The 16919-nt window shown below is 35.0% G+C and overlaps 1 protein-coding gene across 1 annotated transcript in view; it reads left to right on the top strand.

Moving 5' to 3' along the window:
- Positions 1 to 7712: 7712 nt before the first annotated feature.
- The window catches only part of Smp_196600 (hypothetical protein), a gene marked incomplete at both ends in the record, with an annotated part of 28666 nt that continues 19459 nt past the window's right edge, over positions 7713 to 16919 (top strand). The window contains 7 exons of the mRNA XM_018793005.1: positions 7713 to 7725; positions 9418 to 9451; positions 11551 to 11775; positions 12685 to 12912; positions 14095 to 14752; positions 15019 to 15141; positions 16528 to 16618. Of these exons, the coding sequence (XP_018647561.1) occupies positions 7713 to 7725; positions 9418 to 9451; positions 11551 to 11775; positions 12685 to 12912; positions 14095 to 14752; positions 15019 to 15141; positions 16528 to 16618 (1372 nt within the window). The remainder of the gene's footprint in view (positions 7726 to 9417; positions 9452 to 11550; positions 11776 to 12684; positions 12913 to 14094; positions 14753 to 15018; positions 15142 to 16527; positions 16619 to 16919) is intronic.

Genomic DNA, 16919 nt, shown 5'->3' on the forward strand with positions numbered 1-16919 from the left:
AAAGATAATGATTACTTCGATTTAAGTGTTATATTTTAGTGGATATTTTATTACTGACAAGTCGTTGATAGGCCTATGAATGAGTAAAGGAAGAACATGCATGTGAAACTTTGGTATGTAAAAGAATAAGAGAAGTTATGATTCAACTCAAGAAATATACAGGACTCATTCATATTTAATAATGATGATAATAACAGATAATCGTCAATCACACACATAAGTGCCAAATAGGATGAAACGCTCATCCTGGATTCCACTGCTATCTAATATCCATCTTTGTTTATAATGCTTGTAAACGAAGAGAATATCGAGGTAATACACACAGTATGCACATATGTCAATAAGAGACTGATCAATTGCAATTTTGAACGTTAATGGGGAAGATTCAAGTAAACAATACCAAATAAAGTAGGAGCCACTGTTTCAAATAGGTTCTATATGATATATAGTTAAGATCATGAGTCATTTGAAGCTAGACCATCGTGAAAAACCTGGAAGCACTGGACGTCCGTTTCGTCCTATTGTGGGACTCCTCAACAGTGCTCATCCACGATCCCGCCTCATGGGATTTGAACCCAGGACCTACCAGTCTCGCGCCAGAGCACTTAACCGATAGACCACTGAGCTAGCCAGCATCCACAGGTGTTAATGTTTAACCTCAACCAATCTACGAAATTGCGCGACCAACTTAGTTGTTTATTTGATAGGTTTTCAGTCAAATGATATCTTCACCTTCTCTTATCTCTATTTATTTAACATATTTGAAAAAAACAATGATAATAACCGAAGTACTGGATAACTGATTCGTTCAATTATCATGTATGACTTACTACATACATACATACATACATACATACATACATACATAAGTTACGTATCAAACGACTTTAAGTAAGGCCATTTATAGTTAATTAAATAGTAGTGTTTTTATTTTTTTTCGAAAAATCTATCCAATTAATCGAATCAGACAGAATAAAAAGGCCCGCAAAGAAAAATGAACTTGTACAAAGATAAGCTAAGTAAACAAAAACTGGAAAAAAAATAGAATAAAGGGGGAGTGTGAAGAGTTGATTTCATATTTGGAATTACTTATCATCTCTTTCTCTCTCTCTCTCTCTCACACACACACACACAGTTTTTCTATGCAAACATCAGGTAGGAAAGAAAGAAAGAGAGAGAGAAATAGATGGTCAACGAATAAAAGACTTAGACATTTGATAAGTTTGTATCTATGTATTTGCGTATATATATGTTCATTCAGGTATGTACAAGAAGATGGGGGGGGGATAGGATTGAAATTTTTTGACGAATAGAAGAAATGAATTAAAACAATAAAAAAATCTGGATATTTATTGATCATATGGATGGATATAAAGTGCCTTATGTCGACGAAATCATTAACAATGAGACAAGTGGATAAGGGGTTAGAGATTAGTTTTATAAAGTAATTACTATGATTATTATCATTATTATTACTATTAGTAGTATTAGTAGTAGTATGATTATTTTGACAGTACAAAATAGATAAAACTTTACCCTAAGTGATGATTTATATATATCTATATATAAGATAACATGAGGATACAAAATAATCAGTAATGTTCTCATTATTATCATTGTTATCATTACAAAAAAGCGAGATTCTATGACCAACTGTTACACATATTAGTTCAAGTCAAGAAACCACATATCCTTTGATAATATGATCATGTGAATGTTTAGTAGGAGGTTTAAATGATATTATGATATATATTTCTAGTGATTAGTGGAACTAAAGTGTGTCGGATGTAAGGCAATTATCTACTGAAGATAATGGAAGATAGTCGAAGAAGGTCATGAATTGATTGATATGCTGACTAGTATAGCGGATGGCTGAAAGAAAGTTAGGGGTGGCTAAACCAAAACGTGGCATCAGTGCTTGAAGTCACTAAATTCTAGTCTAACCCATGTTAGTAGATGCAGACTACCTGGTTGGGGTTCGCGTGACTATCGTAACCAATGGTTGGAGACTCTAGATAACATGGCTCAGAATCGATCACAATGGCGTAGGTGTATACACTCTTTATCTTCCCTTAAACCTTAAGATTGAAATTGCTTCATATCTCTCTTCCTTCCCATACTATATCCTTATATACAACCTACCTTTTATATATTACCACCACTAAATTAACTACTTCTATGAATCCGGTGTTCATCTTGTTGTGCTAACGAGGTATGGCGACTTGGACCGATGCATATATGTGCCTGGTCCTACGTTGTAGCTGACTGACTGATGAATTGATTGGTATTAGATATTGACACTGTTAGAACTAGGTCAATGATCTAGAGGTTAAACGTTCACACGAGAAACCGAAAGGTGTTGTGTTAGATTACCGCATCTAGGTCGTTTATGAGGTCTGCTAGGGAGCCCCATACTAGAACGAAACGTTCGTTCAGTACCTCTGGGTTTCTAATGGCGGTTCAACTTGGATCAATTTATAATTTTAACTAAGTTCAATGATCTCCATAACACAATACTGACAATATTTCTTAATCTTGAACGAAGTGTATCATTCATTATGTATTAATTCATATACATGTACTTCGGATATCATACAATCTGTAGATGGCGTCGAGTCTCGATTGTCTATGATCACCACTACAATAAGATTACGCACCAGAAAACAACTTGGTTCCTTCGATAGGTTGAAAACCAGAAAGCTGTAATTGGTCCAGATAAGGTATATTTATTGGCGATCTCGTGGTATCGAAAGAGTACCGAGACGTGCCAAAGCGTACAGGCAAGAAGAGAAGAGCGTAAGAATGTTCGGACGAACAAGATGAACAGCGGAACGAAGAGTGATTTTGATACAGTTAAACTAAATGAGTACAGTAAAACAATCACTGGTACAATTGGTTATAATAATAATTGTTTCCATTATATCAATCGCGTTCTCGTCGAGTAAAGTAGGTCACTACAAATCTATAAATTTTTTGAGAAAAGTCACATACACGCATCGATAAAACTAAACAGTATCACCGACTGTAAACTGATTAGTAAACAAATGAAGAGTAATTAAAAAAAACAACCTGTTATTATAATCAGTATCCTATAAATACTACTATAAAATGGTTATTTAGTGAGAATGAAGGGTGTAAACATTGCAAGATACTAGGGTAAGGTCATTTGTCTGGATTTTAACTTTGAGTTCATTGATTTCAATTGACACTATAAAGAAACTATATCCATTCAAATAATTGTTCTTTGAAATGTCTTACATTGAATGACATCAATAAAATTAAGTCAATAATGCTGGGAATAGAATTAAATGTTTCATTATGAACTCATAGATTCTATGAGCTATACTCTTTGACAGACCAGTTTATTCATTCTTCTTGAGCCACATTTTGATCTTTTCAGTTGCTCACTCATCAACATTGACTGCCTTTTATGTGAGCGTATATATATGTGTGTATTACTCACCCTACACAACACATGTCTGTAGCTTATTTTTGTTTGGTTATAAATATTGAGTCATACTTGACCAAATCAAGTTAGCTCATCGCTTTTTCTGACTTTTTCGCTCTCCCTTTTCTTATTTCGAATATCTATCAGAGGGTAGATAAGTGCTCGAGATAAGTTCATCCAACTCAACTCGTATTTGGCTCCTTGTTACCGCCATCACACAAACGGGGTTAACCCAGGTAACTTACGGATTTAAATGGAAAATCAATTTTCATAGCAAATTCATTTCATCTATCCAAATCGAAGTTAGATCAGCTCGCCACAAAAGACTGTTGAGTTTTTATCAAGATTATGAAATGATCAATGCTAGGCCACCAAATTACAAATGAAATTGAAACCTATCCCCTTGGCATAAATGAAGGGTTTTCTGAACTCAGTAGCTAAATGAACAACACGCTGGCGTTTGGAGCGAAAAATTGTTGGTTGTTATCTTATAATGAAGGCCGACTATGTTATCCAGGTACATCCAGACGAAGAATGATAAAATAGGGGAAACGCGAATATTGCATTCCGCTACAAGCCTCGTTCCGTTTATTCCTAATCGTCCGTTCTATGGAGACGCAAGAAATCAACTAACGATGTCTTTCAGCCACATTTAGTCTCCTCCTTCATCGACTTTAGCGAAAAGATGTACTAATTTTACACACCTGGATTTATTCAGAAATATTGCCTCATATCGTGGCATTTTGAGTTAATCAATTTTTATTATGATCAATAGGTGATATATCTTGAATCATGTATACTCCATTTCATATTTAACTATCCCCCATTTACAGTAAATATCCTCTTTGAGCCCATTCCTGAACATTAATCTAGCAATGGCCTCTCAGATAAGTAAGTTGTCTATTGCTAGTTGCTATATCATATATAGGGAACAAGAATTATCATACTTCAAAAAAACAGTTTTTAAAAACATCCTCTGCCCTGACAACTCTGAACTCGAAAAATGGTTCCATGCGTCAGTTCCCATTAGTCATCTACTCATTCCTTTTGTAATACCGTGATCTGTTTTCAGTTAGATCACATGACAATGTTATCTCTATATACATCCCAACTACCCTCGCATATCATTATTGACTTAAATCGCGTTAGTAAATAACAGAGTTATATAAGCCAGATAAAGGAAAGAATTTTGAATACACGTATTTCGCACGCTCATTGATTTAGACAATCAGAGAAACGAAGTAGAGAGGACGAAGCGAAACGAAGAGGATAATGTCGTTTGAAAAATGGGGAACTAAACGATGCGGAGGAAACGAGTTAGCCAACTTCATTTGAAAATGCAAAACCCAATATTTATAGTGAGACCAAAGATAAGTTGCAAACATGCAATCAACAGGGTGAACCATTAAAACACATGCGATCATATAAAAACAGGGTTAATCAGCGAACAAACAACGAAATGTGGCTTGAGAAGAGTGAGTGAATTGGTCTGTTCAGAAGTTGGATTATCCCACATGGGTTTGACACAGTACCAGCCGCTACAATCCTTATCTTTCCACCGTTGTCATGCTTTTCGATTCTAATTTGGACTTCCACAACCAGAGAAGGAAATAACTGGAAATCCATAAGTTCGAATCCTAAGGGTTCTGTTGGTTAGGTGGCATCTGGTGGAGGTTATTTAGAGCAAGTACTGCTCTGCTTAGAGGGTTGCAATGCAGTCGACGGTCGATTGGAACTTAATCTGGCTGCGAATGCTGTCACAGAAATAACAAATGAAGAGGTACTCATAAGTTACTTTTGGAGGAACTACAAATTATTAACCATTCTTTAGACAAATAGTTCTATTAGGCAATAAAAGCATCTTTGAAAAAAAGAAATCCTTCAACGTTTAGGAAGAAAGCGTTGAGAAGTAAACAAACTCAGTAGTCCGTTAGCCGTCAGTTAAGGCAGTTAATATAGTGGTTACTTAAATTATATATATGCACACCAAATTTATGATCGATTAGTGCCAACTGATCCTCACTCAATACATTCAAATTTATCTACTGACTTGTGATCGTGCATACCGAACTCATGTTGACCAGTGGTGCAAGAGGCGTTTGGTGTATGAAGAAGTGTTCGTTCGTTATCTTGGATCTTTCTTTGCATCGAATCAAACCAGTCTTCTTCCACTGAAAAAGTGATAGTTATCTTGCAGTTATAACAAACATTCATACGGATGCTTCATACGTGCTCAAACAAATCGTCTGTCTGAAAATAAATGGGCATCTTTGGTCGAAAAAGACCATTTCCACCCCCGTAGGTAACAGCTGTAGTCATATCTAGAGTGGTTGTCCGTAAAACGCTACCGTAGAATGAGGGAAGCACATGCCTCTGCTGCCGATGAACAGACTTTCCAGCTGGGGAAGAGCGTCTTTGAAATTCTTCCTGGTTCCAGGATGCGATGCGCCTATCAATTTGTAAACACTAGACTGTCGTAACGAATATTATTCATCGAGACATTTCTGAAAATGATCTAATGTTGCTTCCAAATTCAGATAAAAGAACGTACTGGACAAAAGAAAGGGCCGTGAGAGTGCTCTAAGACAAGAGAAGTGCTTGGGACAGATATTGAACTGTAAAGATGACTCAGATCACGGCACACAAAGGATACGGAGAGACAGGTGTAACATAAGCATTCGAAAAGATAGAAGGTATTTCTAAACAAACCTATCTACGAGACAAAAGTCAGATACAATCGCGTGCATACATTTGCGTCACATAGGTAATACACGAACCAAGAGACTTTAGTTGTTACTAGGTCACAAGAGGTGACTCCCATGAACCTCGAGGCAGTCAAAGTTTCCAACGTACGCTTCTACAAGCAGCTTGATCATCTATGTACAGTCGATTCAACAGCGACAACAATGAGCACCAATTTTTAAATGATACCTTGGATAGTGTTGGAAAAGTTTTAGGAACGGAGGACCCGTATTTCTCCTGGTCGCTGCCTAGTAAGCTAGATGCTATCGAAAGAATGTGCAGATGTCGGAGAGTATCTTTCCATGCAATGTTTCTGGACTTCGCCAGTACTGTGTTGTACGTTTTCTTACTGGTTTAGATCAACTGGATGTGGTTCATAGGATTCACTTCCAGCAGGTGTTATCACAGCCCCTCGAATTGATAGTTTCAGGAGACTCAGTAACTATATAAGTCACGTGGTTTACCGGCCTTCGCTAGGAACAGTAGTAGGCTATACGTATCCGTTAGAAAATACGTTATTAATCTGTTAACAAACCTTCACAGTAATTCGAATTTTATTCGTTTCTATTATTATTATTATTGGCAACCCCCACATACAGCCTTATCTATTATCATTGCTGTTCATTTATCTTTTATAAACGTTTGTAATTGCTCACTAATAAGCCCATTAGTTTAATCGATTTGTAGATATATTTGCCTATTTATCTTAGCTTATTTCCTCACCACGGTCCACTTTATTCTAGTTCTGAAATCCTTAATATCACAGTTACCCAGTCATCCGCCCTGTAATGTGATAGATGATTCTAACAATGTCATTTTCCTAGAGTAACACACATTTATAATCAAGAAATATTAACCTTTAAATAACTATCAGATTCACTAGGATTGATGCAGCCGAGTTGCCAGACTGTCTGGAATTGCAGTGTAACACGAAGTAAAGAGCTAGTAAAATCAATCAGTTGATGATTGAATGTTGCTACGAATTTAAAGTCCGTCCTTCAGCTGTTCGTTTTCTGAGGTGAACTAAAGCATGAACAATCGATGTGACATTGTCAACCTCAATGTTGGTGGTCGAAAGTACGCATGTAATTAAGATAAAATGGACATTCTACAGGTTTTCTACTTCTCGCAATACACTTTTGTGGAACAAAAACTCATTTTTTAGCATGTAAACTACTGCTTACTATAGTTCTTACCTTTTAGACTACTTGATGGTGCCTTGCCCACATTGAGAGATGAATCAGGGGCTGTATGTTCCTTCGATGCTAATTTGAGTGCACTAGATATTCATAGACAGAGATCCAGATATGTTCAGCGTCATTCTCAACTACCTACGAACTAGTGAGGTCAATCTTAATGGCGTAGACATTAATTCACTCAAGAACGAAGCTCAGTTTTATGCGCTGGACTCTCTAGGTATATCGAACTCTATTTGGAAACACCTTCGATTTTAGTTAAGAAATTATCTTTATGTGAAGAGAATCTTCTAGGCAAATGTGGAGACTTGTTGTTCCACGCTTACATGCCCTCACCAGGTACGTTCTAATCCTACGTATATCGCAGCTATTAGAATAGAAATCCTGTTCTACTTGGCATGTCTGAACCAATAATTCTTTCGTATCTAATTAGGTTCTCGATAAGCATTTTAGATGAATAATGTGTTTGGCTTGTGACTCAAGTTCAAAACTCACCTTGTTAGCAAAAGTCCCTGTAATTTAAACTAACTATCCCTCCAAATCCATCTATCTAACCTTATTATGTAGGTACCCGACTGAGATAGTAAGTTTGGTCTTATATTCACCATCTTTCATTATATATACTTTTATGATCCACATTTTGATAGATTTTTGATTCATAGGTAGCACAAAAAAAACCTGTTCACTATCTTGCCTACTTTCGTTTAAACGAATGGGCACCACCAGTAATCCTTAAAATGATAACTAAAAGGTAAGTATATAAGCTTGTACTTAGGCATCTAAGCCTGAATGAAACAAACTGTATTGATGTCGCGATTGGCAATATATATGAGCATTAATCATGGGTATTTGTCACTTAAACTAATGGGTTCTGGTTCTTTATATATTGCACTCATGCTCGTACAATTTGAAACCCGTCAGCAGGGTAGCAGATAAGGCATTCAATTTATCGTCTGTGCTCTTCAGCGTCCCTCTGTTGTTATTCCCATTTGGCTTATTACTGTTTGATGCTTTGAAACGTCCCTTAGTTTTCTGACGTCTAGTATTTAAGCAATTTAATTCATTTATATGCGTGATTGTGCGTGGTCAATCGTACTAGTCTCATCCATCACGTGATGATAGAGGTAATCTTTTAAACCATCGTATATTTTCAAGTGGTCGCAATTGTTTCCAGCTACTTAACAATAATTTAACCACTAATCATGTAATCACGTCACTACCGCCTAACTGGACGCTACTTTTTGTTAAGAATTATTATGTTGGTCCATGAGCGATTAAGGCTATAAATATTTGCAAGCACTTTACGTATCCAACATTACATAAACTTATACCTAAGGTCTTCATTCAAATTTACTGTAAGTCGCCTTCACTAAAAATCCTTTGGACTATGTGGCATAAAATTCCAGTCCGGATGGAAACCAGTAAAGTATGAACACGGTATCCGGACTAATAATAAGCTCGCGAAATTAGTCCTTATGTCTAAACTAAGTGGATTGTTGCCTTATAAATGTGGCAACCTGTCGCCGAAAATCATCTTCTAACCAGACATTTTAGAGTATATGGAAGGGCTGTGGCCTAATAGTTAACGCGTTCGACTTTCAGCCACTAGGTGTCAGGTTCGAATCTCATTTCATCTGCTTTGGTAGTATCACCAGCCCTTACATTTAGAATTTAGATGATACTCAAGTACCTGGTTAATGAGTCAATTTAATTTTAATTCATATCAGTGCAATTCATTTGAATATTTCAACGAGTATTGAGTTACGTCCTTTATGAAATAATTAATTCTCTTGGTATACTATTCTACCAATCGAAATGTGAACAGTAACCAAATATTTTATAACTAATACGTAACCCCTCCAATTGAATGACTCCTGTTATCGTAAATTACACTAACTATATATCTATTCATTCTAGCAAATAATCATCAGTTTATTTTACAAGTTCTTCGTGTATGGTTTGCAAATATGTAGTATAAATAATTATGCTTTGCAAAAATTAATCGAAAGCCACGTTCTACTGTTTTTCTAGAATTCATATTGGATGAATCTGGGAAAGGCTTCAGGTTCGTTTAATTCTTTAGTAAAACTGAAATTATTCACTTTATCAAAGGCATCTCATTTTGTGTTCACTTTTCGCTACTTTTGAGAATGGTTTTCCATAATATCTATTGAGTGACTACAAAATCAAGATGTTTATTCACTTCTTAAAGTTCATTCAAGACCTAGTTATCTCTTAGGTTTCGTTATCTAATTAGTAAAACACTAAACAAGTAATCTAATGACCATTATCAAATCTTGTCTCAATTCACGTTTTCTTCCAACTCAAATCATGCGTTTAACAATCTGAACTGGGTTGTACTATTTCGTATAAATACTTTGTTTAAAACAACAGTTTTGGTCTATTAATCATATGAATTCAGTGTATTCTGACCAAGGTTGTCTAAAACTGGTAAAGCTTCACGAATCTAAACATTATACATATAGTAAGTAAACATAATATTTGTTATGTGTCCAACATATGGAGACATAGACATTGTACAATAGATTACACTCAAGATAACATGTATTATCGTTGTAAACGTGTTATTCTCATCTTGTTCTGCAACTTGATAGTCTCTTAGGGTAATGTGAGCAAACATTTTTTTTCATTATTTTCATAACGGATGTCCAGTTTATGGAACGGAAAGAATACAGAAAATACATTCTGGAAATTATCGAAATCCCATCAAATTCCTTTTCTAAGCCTCTGAAACGTTACCTGCCACTCCCTGAGTTTTTCAAAATGCTGATGTCAGTAGTTCGTTTAATCCCCAGTATAACTGGGAGATGTTGAGTGGACTTGAAAAATCCCAAATGCTATGAACAAGAGTTCATAGATTTTCTTCAGAATTTCAAGCATGTCTACCATTAAATACTTACTGTAATAATTACGTAAACAAATGGAATTTATTCTGAACACTAAAATGAATATATCTTTCTGCTACAAAGTACAGTCGTAATTGCGGATTGGTACAAATAATATTTCTATTTCTAAATATATAATAAGATGACTATATGTTAATCTAGAGAATTACCCCTATCTTGGTAATGGCGTTTTCGTATTCTCTTTGTCCTTTTGTAGTCAAGATAATCGGTCGATGCATGTAGCTGTCACACAAAGTAAATCTTTCTTAACCATTGTATTATTGTATTCATGGTTACTGACCCGTTATCCTACATATCCGTAAGGAAGTATAGGTTACACATTCTACCTGTTATTTTATTATTAGTCTGGCGAATACTACTTATGTTGACAGATATACGTAGTATGTGACACCGATCAGTAGTGGGATGCATGCCAGCAAAAGATGGGAAAGATTCAACTGAAGAAAATAGAAAAGGGAACGGCAAGTAATTATGAGAACAATGGAATTGAAATAATCATGAAGCATGTAAAGGACAACTGATAGATGTGCAAATTATGTATTTAATGTATGGTTTTCATATTTTATGAAGACACTGTAATCTTGCATTAATCAATAAATTGGTTTTCCATACTTGAGTTCTTGTTTACTATAGTAGGAGTAAAGTCATCATTTTAGTAAGTAATCTGAAGTATGATCCTTTGCAGTAAATACTCACTTCTACAGGATTTCGTCCAAATTATTAAAAAAGTCAAAAATATACTAGCGTGCTTTATAGAGTACTCTAAAACTCTAGGTGGATTAAAGGATTTTGACCACTCATGTAAACCAATAGTATGTTGTGCAGCTTTGCTGCTTATGATTCCACATCGGTAACAATGTCAATTAGATCATTATTTGCAGTATGAACCTTTTAGCTTTCATAATGCACTTTGCAACTCGGTCTTTTCTTGGTATATCACCGATCATTGAATACTTTATTATTTTCATGGTTTTGTCTTCCAAAATCTATTTTGTTGTCATTTGAGAGTCGGTTTCGTAAGCTATCAGTTAGGTCACCTCAGTAAATCTCAGTATTTCACCGGACAGCTCAGTCATCATGACAAGTTTCACATAGTTGTACTTACACTTTACATTATGTAATTGTTTATTTTGATTTCATTATTGGTTTTTTCCTAAAGATAACATGAAAAATGAATCAAAGACTGTGTTAATTAGTGTAAATAGTAGTAGTTGTTACTGTTGTTGCTATATTCCAGATGGGGTGCAAATAAAGACAACCACTGTGGTAATCATTCTAGTCCTGGAAATAATGTAGGTCTACCGACTTACACCACTGCTAGTTTATCTATGAAAAAACATTCGAATGCACTGGTAAAAGGCTCCGAAAATTTGCAACATACAATAAAGAAATTGCCAATTAAGACAGGGACGGCTAATTCAATGCGTGATGGTTCTGGTTGCGGTACAAATAGAACTAAAGAGTAAGGTCATTTAATATATATATATATATATATATATATATATATAATGAGCTCTCAGCTATTATTTACTTGAAATTTCATTCATTGATAGTCACTTTTAATTTCAAATTCCCATTGTTGATAAAACGTACTTTTGAGCGTTTATTATTTCCTAGAATTAAGTTAAGTGAAATATAGTAGTATAAAATCTAACCCATTACTGTATCGTTCTGAGTTATTGCATTTCACAAATGGCCCAGAAGGATAAGTTTGTTGTAGAGTGTAATAAGCGGAAGTTGGAACCTAAAACAAATTGAGAAAACATGAAATAAATTCACAAACATTGTAAAATAAGGAAAAGATATATATGGTAAGATGTGTTCGCTCTTTAACTGCTACATCCAAAATTTTCAAAACTTAATTTTATCCCTCCTTTTATGCAGTAAATGGATAATCTGATTTGGACTTTACTACCTTACTTTTATGCTTCTTTGATGAAATTAGTGGGTCGAGCTGGATGGTAGCTTTAGCCGTACAAAATAAGATTTAACGAGGTTATATATTCGAACTTTTCATTCACATCATCTGGCAGACTTATTTCAAATGAAGATTTCTTTTTACTTGACCCCAATACTTTCTACTTTTTGGTCTAACTATCGTCAATTGACAATTGAATGAGTCGGTGTGAGTATTGCTAGTCACTCGACCACGTTTTGCTTGTACGGATTGTTAGAGCTATCGTCTTCGAAACAACCAGGGAGAGCCTTTCTAATTGTATACATCTTATAAGCATTAAAGCGAAGACACATGTACATAACCTGCTTGAATGGAAGACGCTCGTCTTTTATTGGTGCATTTCATTTTCCAATTTTTAAGGATAAGTGTTATTCTCTCTATTTTTATTGAATCTTCCGATTGCCATCACTTTAGTAATCGAAACACGTCTAAGCATGACTATCTACCCGACTTTCCTACACAAACAATTCTTGACGAGTCAGTGGCAAGTGCGTCGAATCCAGTTAATCAATCAACTAGTCAGAATTTTGAAAATAATTTACATTCGACCGATCCTGAGTTGCATCATAAACCTGTAACCTTGCTTGTTTGTCATCAAAGCATTATGGCTGCTGCTTACTCCGATTGTGTAGGTGTATTCTCGTAAGTTATTTACATGTTTATTCTGAGTCTTAATACTTGATCTTGTACGTTTTGTCACTTGTTAAGTGACCTTTTGAACATTTTGCACAGATTTTTGATTTTTATTAGCTTTTAACTCGTGATGTATCTTGCCGAACAATTTAATTTATGTTTACCCTCTAAATGTCTTAGAATACATTAAACAGGCTAAATAATTGAGTTATTATATTCTGTTCCTGGGTTTCTTCCAAAGACATTGTAAGTTTTTGTTACTTACTACAACTAGAATCGACTGAACGATTAGTTGGGCATAAAAATGTTCAGTCAGTGGATACGGGATGAGATTTTTAGCTACTAGGCAATAGTTTCAAAGCCCAGTCCACTCACGTCGTTATCGTTAGCTAGGTAGCACTACTAGTGTGGTGCATGCTACTTATATTGACAGATATCAGTATTATGTAACACTAGTCAGAAGCGGAATGCCTAACAGCAGAAGTTTAAGATCAAATTGAAGAGAACAGGAGTGTAAACGGAGACTAATTGTAGTAAAAACAGGAATGAAGAAACGATGAGATTTGTAAGGTACAAATGATGGAAGATGTGCGAATACAGCACTTAATGTATGGTTTTCATATTTTATAAAGACATTCTGTAATTTTATGTTAAACCGTAAATTGGTCTTCCCTATCTGAGTGTTCGTTCACTACACTAGTATTCAGACTAGTATTCAGAGTATGACTCAAAGCCAAGTACACGGATCTGTGCCTGACAAGTTATATCAAACAGTTTAATAAAACTGATTTATTAGTTTATGTAGTTACCTGCTGAATATTGACCCATATGTAAACATATCTTATTCACTTAGAAGCCATTGTCACTAGTTATTACAAAATGAATCATCCACTGTCTGTTGTATGAACCCATAAATAATTATGTTGTTTTCTGACTCAACAATAGTTATGGAGATTACCAGAAGTTAAAATCTCATATTATTATTAAGTATGGTCGTGACTGTTCTATTAGTAAATAATTTATCATCCGAGAGGTGAAGGTAAATGAAAACCGAATGCCATTGTATTATCAAAAAGACGAGAATAGTGGGATGTGTATATCTTGTGAAGATGTATTCATACAATATACATTGTCCTCTACATATTATCCGGTATTGTTTTATTGAATTCTGTTTTTATTTTATTCATGTAGGTTAAAAGATCCTATTGGTTGGCATTTAATATGGTTAAGTCCTATCTTGCCAGGACCGATTGATCGAATCGCTCTTACTGGGAAAACACCGAACCAAAACAGTTTCAGTCCTAATCCTACTCAACCTGGAATAATAACTACATCTCTATTCCCTTTAAATGCTACAATGAATTCATCAAATATAAATCCAGTTGGGAGTAATTCAACAAACGTTGGTATAATCAATAATGGTAGCAATAATAATAATAATTCGAATAGCTCTAATCAACCAATATCGAATAATGTCATGAATTCAAGTTTCAATACAAATTCTAACTTTCCTACTAATTTATCCTCACAGAATACAACATCACAATTGAACCAGGCTTCTACATCTGGGCCGAATAATTTACCTTCCGTGATAAACTCATCTTCATCTAGTTGTGGAGGATGTACATTAGCCGTAGCTGTTGGATCAACTATTAGACTGTGGTATTTATATCCACCATCGGGATTAATCTCTGCAGTTGTCTCATATGGTGGTACATATGGAATGACTACATCACCTGCTACTTATTTTCTCTCTCCATTATATCCATTTATGCCTATGCAAGATGTGAAAAGCTTAGATAGTTATCCACCGTTAGCTAAAATTAAAGAACCTTGGACTTGTGAAATGGTAAATGAATATTTTATCAAATAACAATTGTCTGTGTTTGTAGTTTAGGTTATTTGTTCTGTGATCTTTGACAAATGTTCATTATTAGTCCTAGATGGTAACATTATCTGTCATTTGATTTTCAAAAAATGGTTGTGGCACACCTAATTCGCAAAAAAGGGTTCACTGATTGCTTCTTTTTCATCTTTTTTTGAAATGGAAGTTCTATATCTTGTCACCAATGTTTTTCAGAAACTTTCTCTTTTTAACTTTTGTTGTTGTTAAAGGTTGGCCAATATGATTTGAATAAACGTTCAGTAGATTATTTATTATTCATTGGTGCTCATCTCGTTGCACTCAGTCGATATGGTTTAGTCGGTGTTCGACATGTAATGACTAATGCATGGCAAGTAAGTTCTAGCCATATATACGTGCATTGAAATGAACTATGTTTTGAGATTACATATAAGTTTCATTCTGTTTTATAGTCTGCTGTCATCTGAGTTTGATACCGATTTACGCGCTTCCTACATACGAGCTCAACTTGCTACTTGACTGGGACAACCAAGAGTGAGCAAGAAGCTTTTATTGGCTGATCAAATTGAAAATATATGCGTAACTCATAAGTGTCGATACATTCCCGTCAGGAAATCAAAACATATTCTCAGTCAATAGCGTACATTTGGCCCTTTAGAAAGTCAGGCTAAATCTTGTTCAGGAGCATGCACCCATCAGCATCTCTCACATATCATTTAACCTATGAGTGATTTGGCCAACGTATAACATTCGTCTTAAATTTCTCCTCTAATTGTTAGAATCTTACGGCAGGAAATCGCCTTTCTCTAAATTTTCACCAACAAACCTACTTACAGTTTTATTGTGCAATATCTTGATTAATGCTAGGTACGTACACCAGTGCGAACTGACTGATCTGGAGATTACGTATTCACGAGACTAAAGGTCCTGGGTTCGATTCTCTTTAGCAGGTTCATATGTGGGCCTCACTCGTAAATCCCATACTAGGAAGGAACGACTGTTCAGTGCTTTCTGGTTTTTAATAGTTGTCCAGTTCTTGATGTAAAAAATCAACATTCAACAATCTTGACAATTCTCCTACACTAAACAGGAAATTTTTTTGAAAACTACTTTCATATTCGTTATTAGGTGAATTAACTGGAAAGTAACATCTTAGGCAGTTACCGGTTTTAAAAAAATAACATTCTGGTTTCCAATCGATTAAAATCGTCCTAGTCATTGGCTGTGTTTGTGATATGTGGCAGTGAAAGTAAAATACGATTGATCACTGAGCGTAGACAATCAGGCACTTAGCCTACTGACTCTTAAATATGTGATTTCCTTTCCTCTGATTGTTGCCTGCTCTAAACTTACTGAGTGTGACTGTTTGTACTGTGCTGGGTAAAGTATTATCTAATGTTAATCTGGTTCTCTATTCTGAGTCGTGAATCCTGAATCTCATATATAATGTGACTAATCTCATTATCGTATTAACGTGTGATAATAGTATACCTGAAAGAGGGGAGAATATTTTAAACCATCTATTATATCGGTTTGTATGGTGAAATAGTAACTTACTGGCTAAAACATTTAGTTTCGAACCTATAGGTTAGAAGTTCAAATCCCCCTGTTTAATAGAAGAGTTTAATTGCTGCTTTCTGATCAGTCACGCACATAGTCATCTATATGAACAATCTATGATTGTATATAATTGTGAGAAAGACACACTCGTCTTAAAATTATTTTTATTTTAATTCAATTACCTATTTAATGCCTTTCAGGTATGGAGTACTGTCCCTATATTGAGTTATGCTGTTGCCGGTTCTGAGTTGTTACTTTTAGGTTGCGCAAGTGGATGTATATGCAGTATAAGTAAGTTGTAATGTTTTTTAAGAGTGTATCTGACTTCCAATGTAAACAATGCAATACATCTTGTTTTTGCTATTTGTTCAACGAATTCTTTGTAAAAATCCATCCATGATACCTCTGGGACGAGAACCAAACAAATACCACTATCAAGTATATATGTATTGACACAACGAATGGATTTAAATATTTTTCTCTCTTGCACAGGACATTACCATATTAAGACAATACGATGATAAGACTGATCTGGATGACCGAGTTAGTACCATCGCTAGATTAGATACTCTTACAATTGGATATACACAAA

This window comes from Schistosoma mansoni, chromosome 1, assembly GCF_000237925.1.
Source record: "Schistosoma mansoni strain Puerto Rico chromosome 1, complete genome".
In the NCBI taxonomy this organism is placed as follows: domain Eukaryota; kingdom Metazoa; phylum Platyhelminthes; class Trematoda; order Strigeidida; family Schistosomatidae; genus Schistosoma; species Schistosoma mansoni.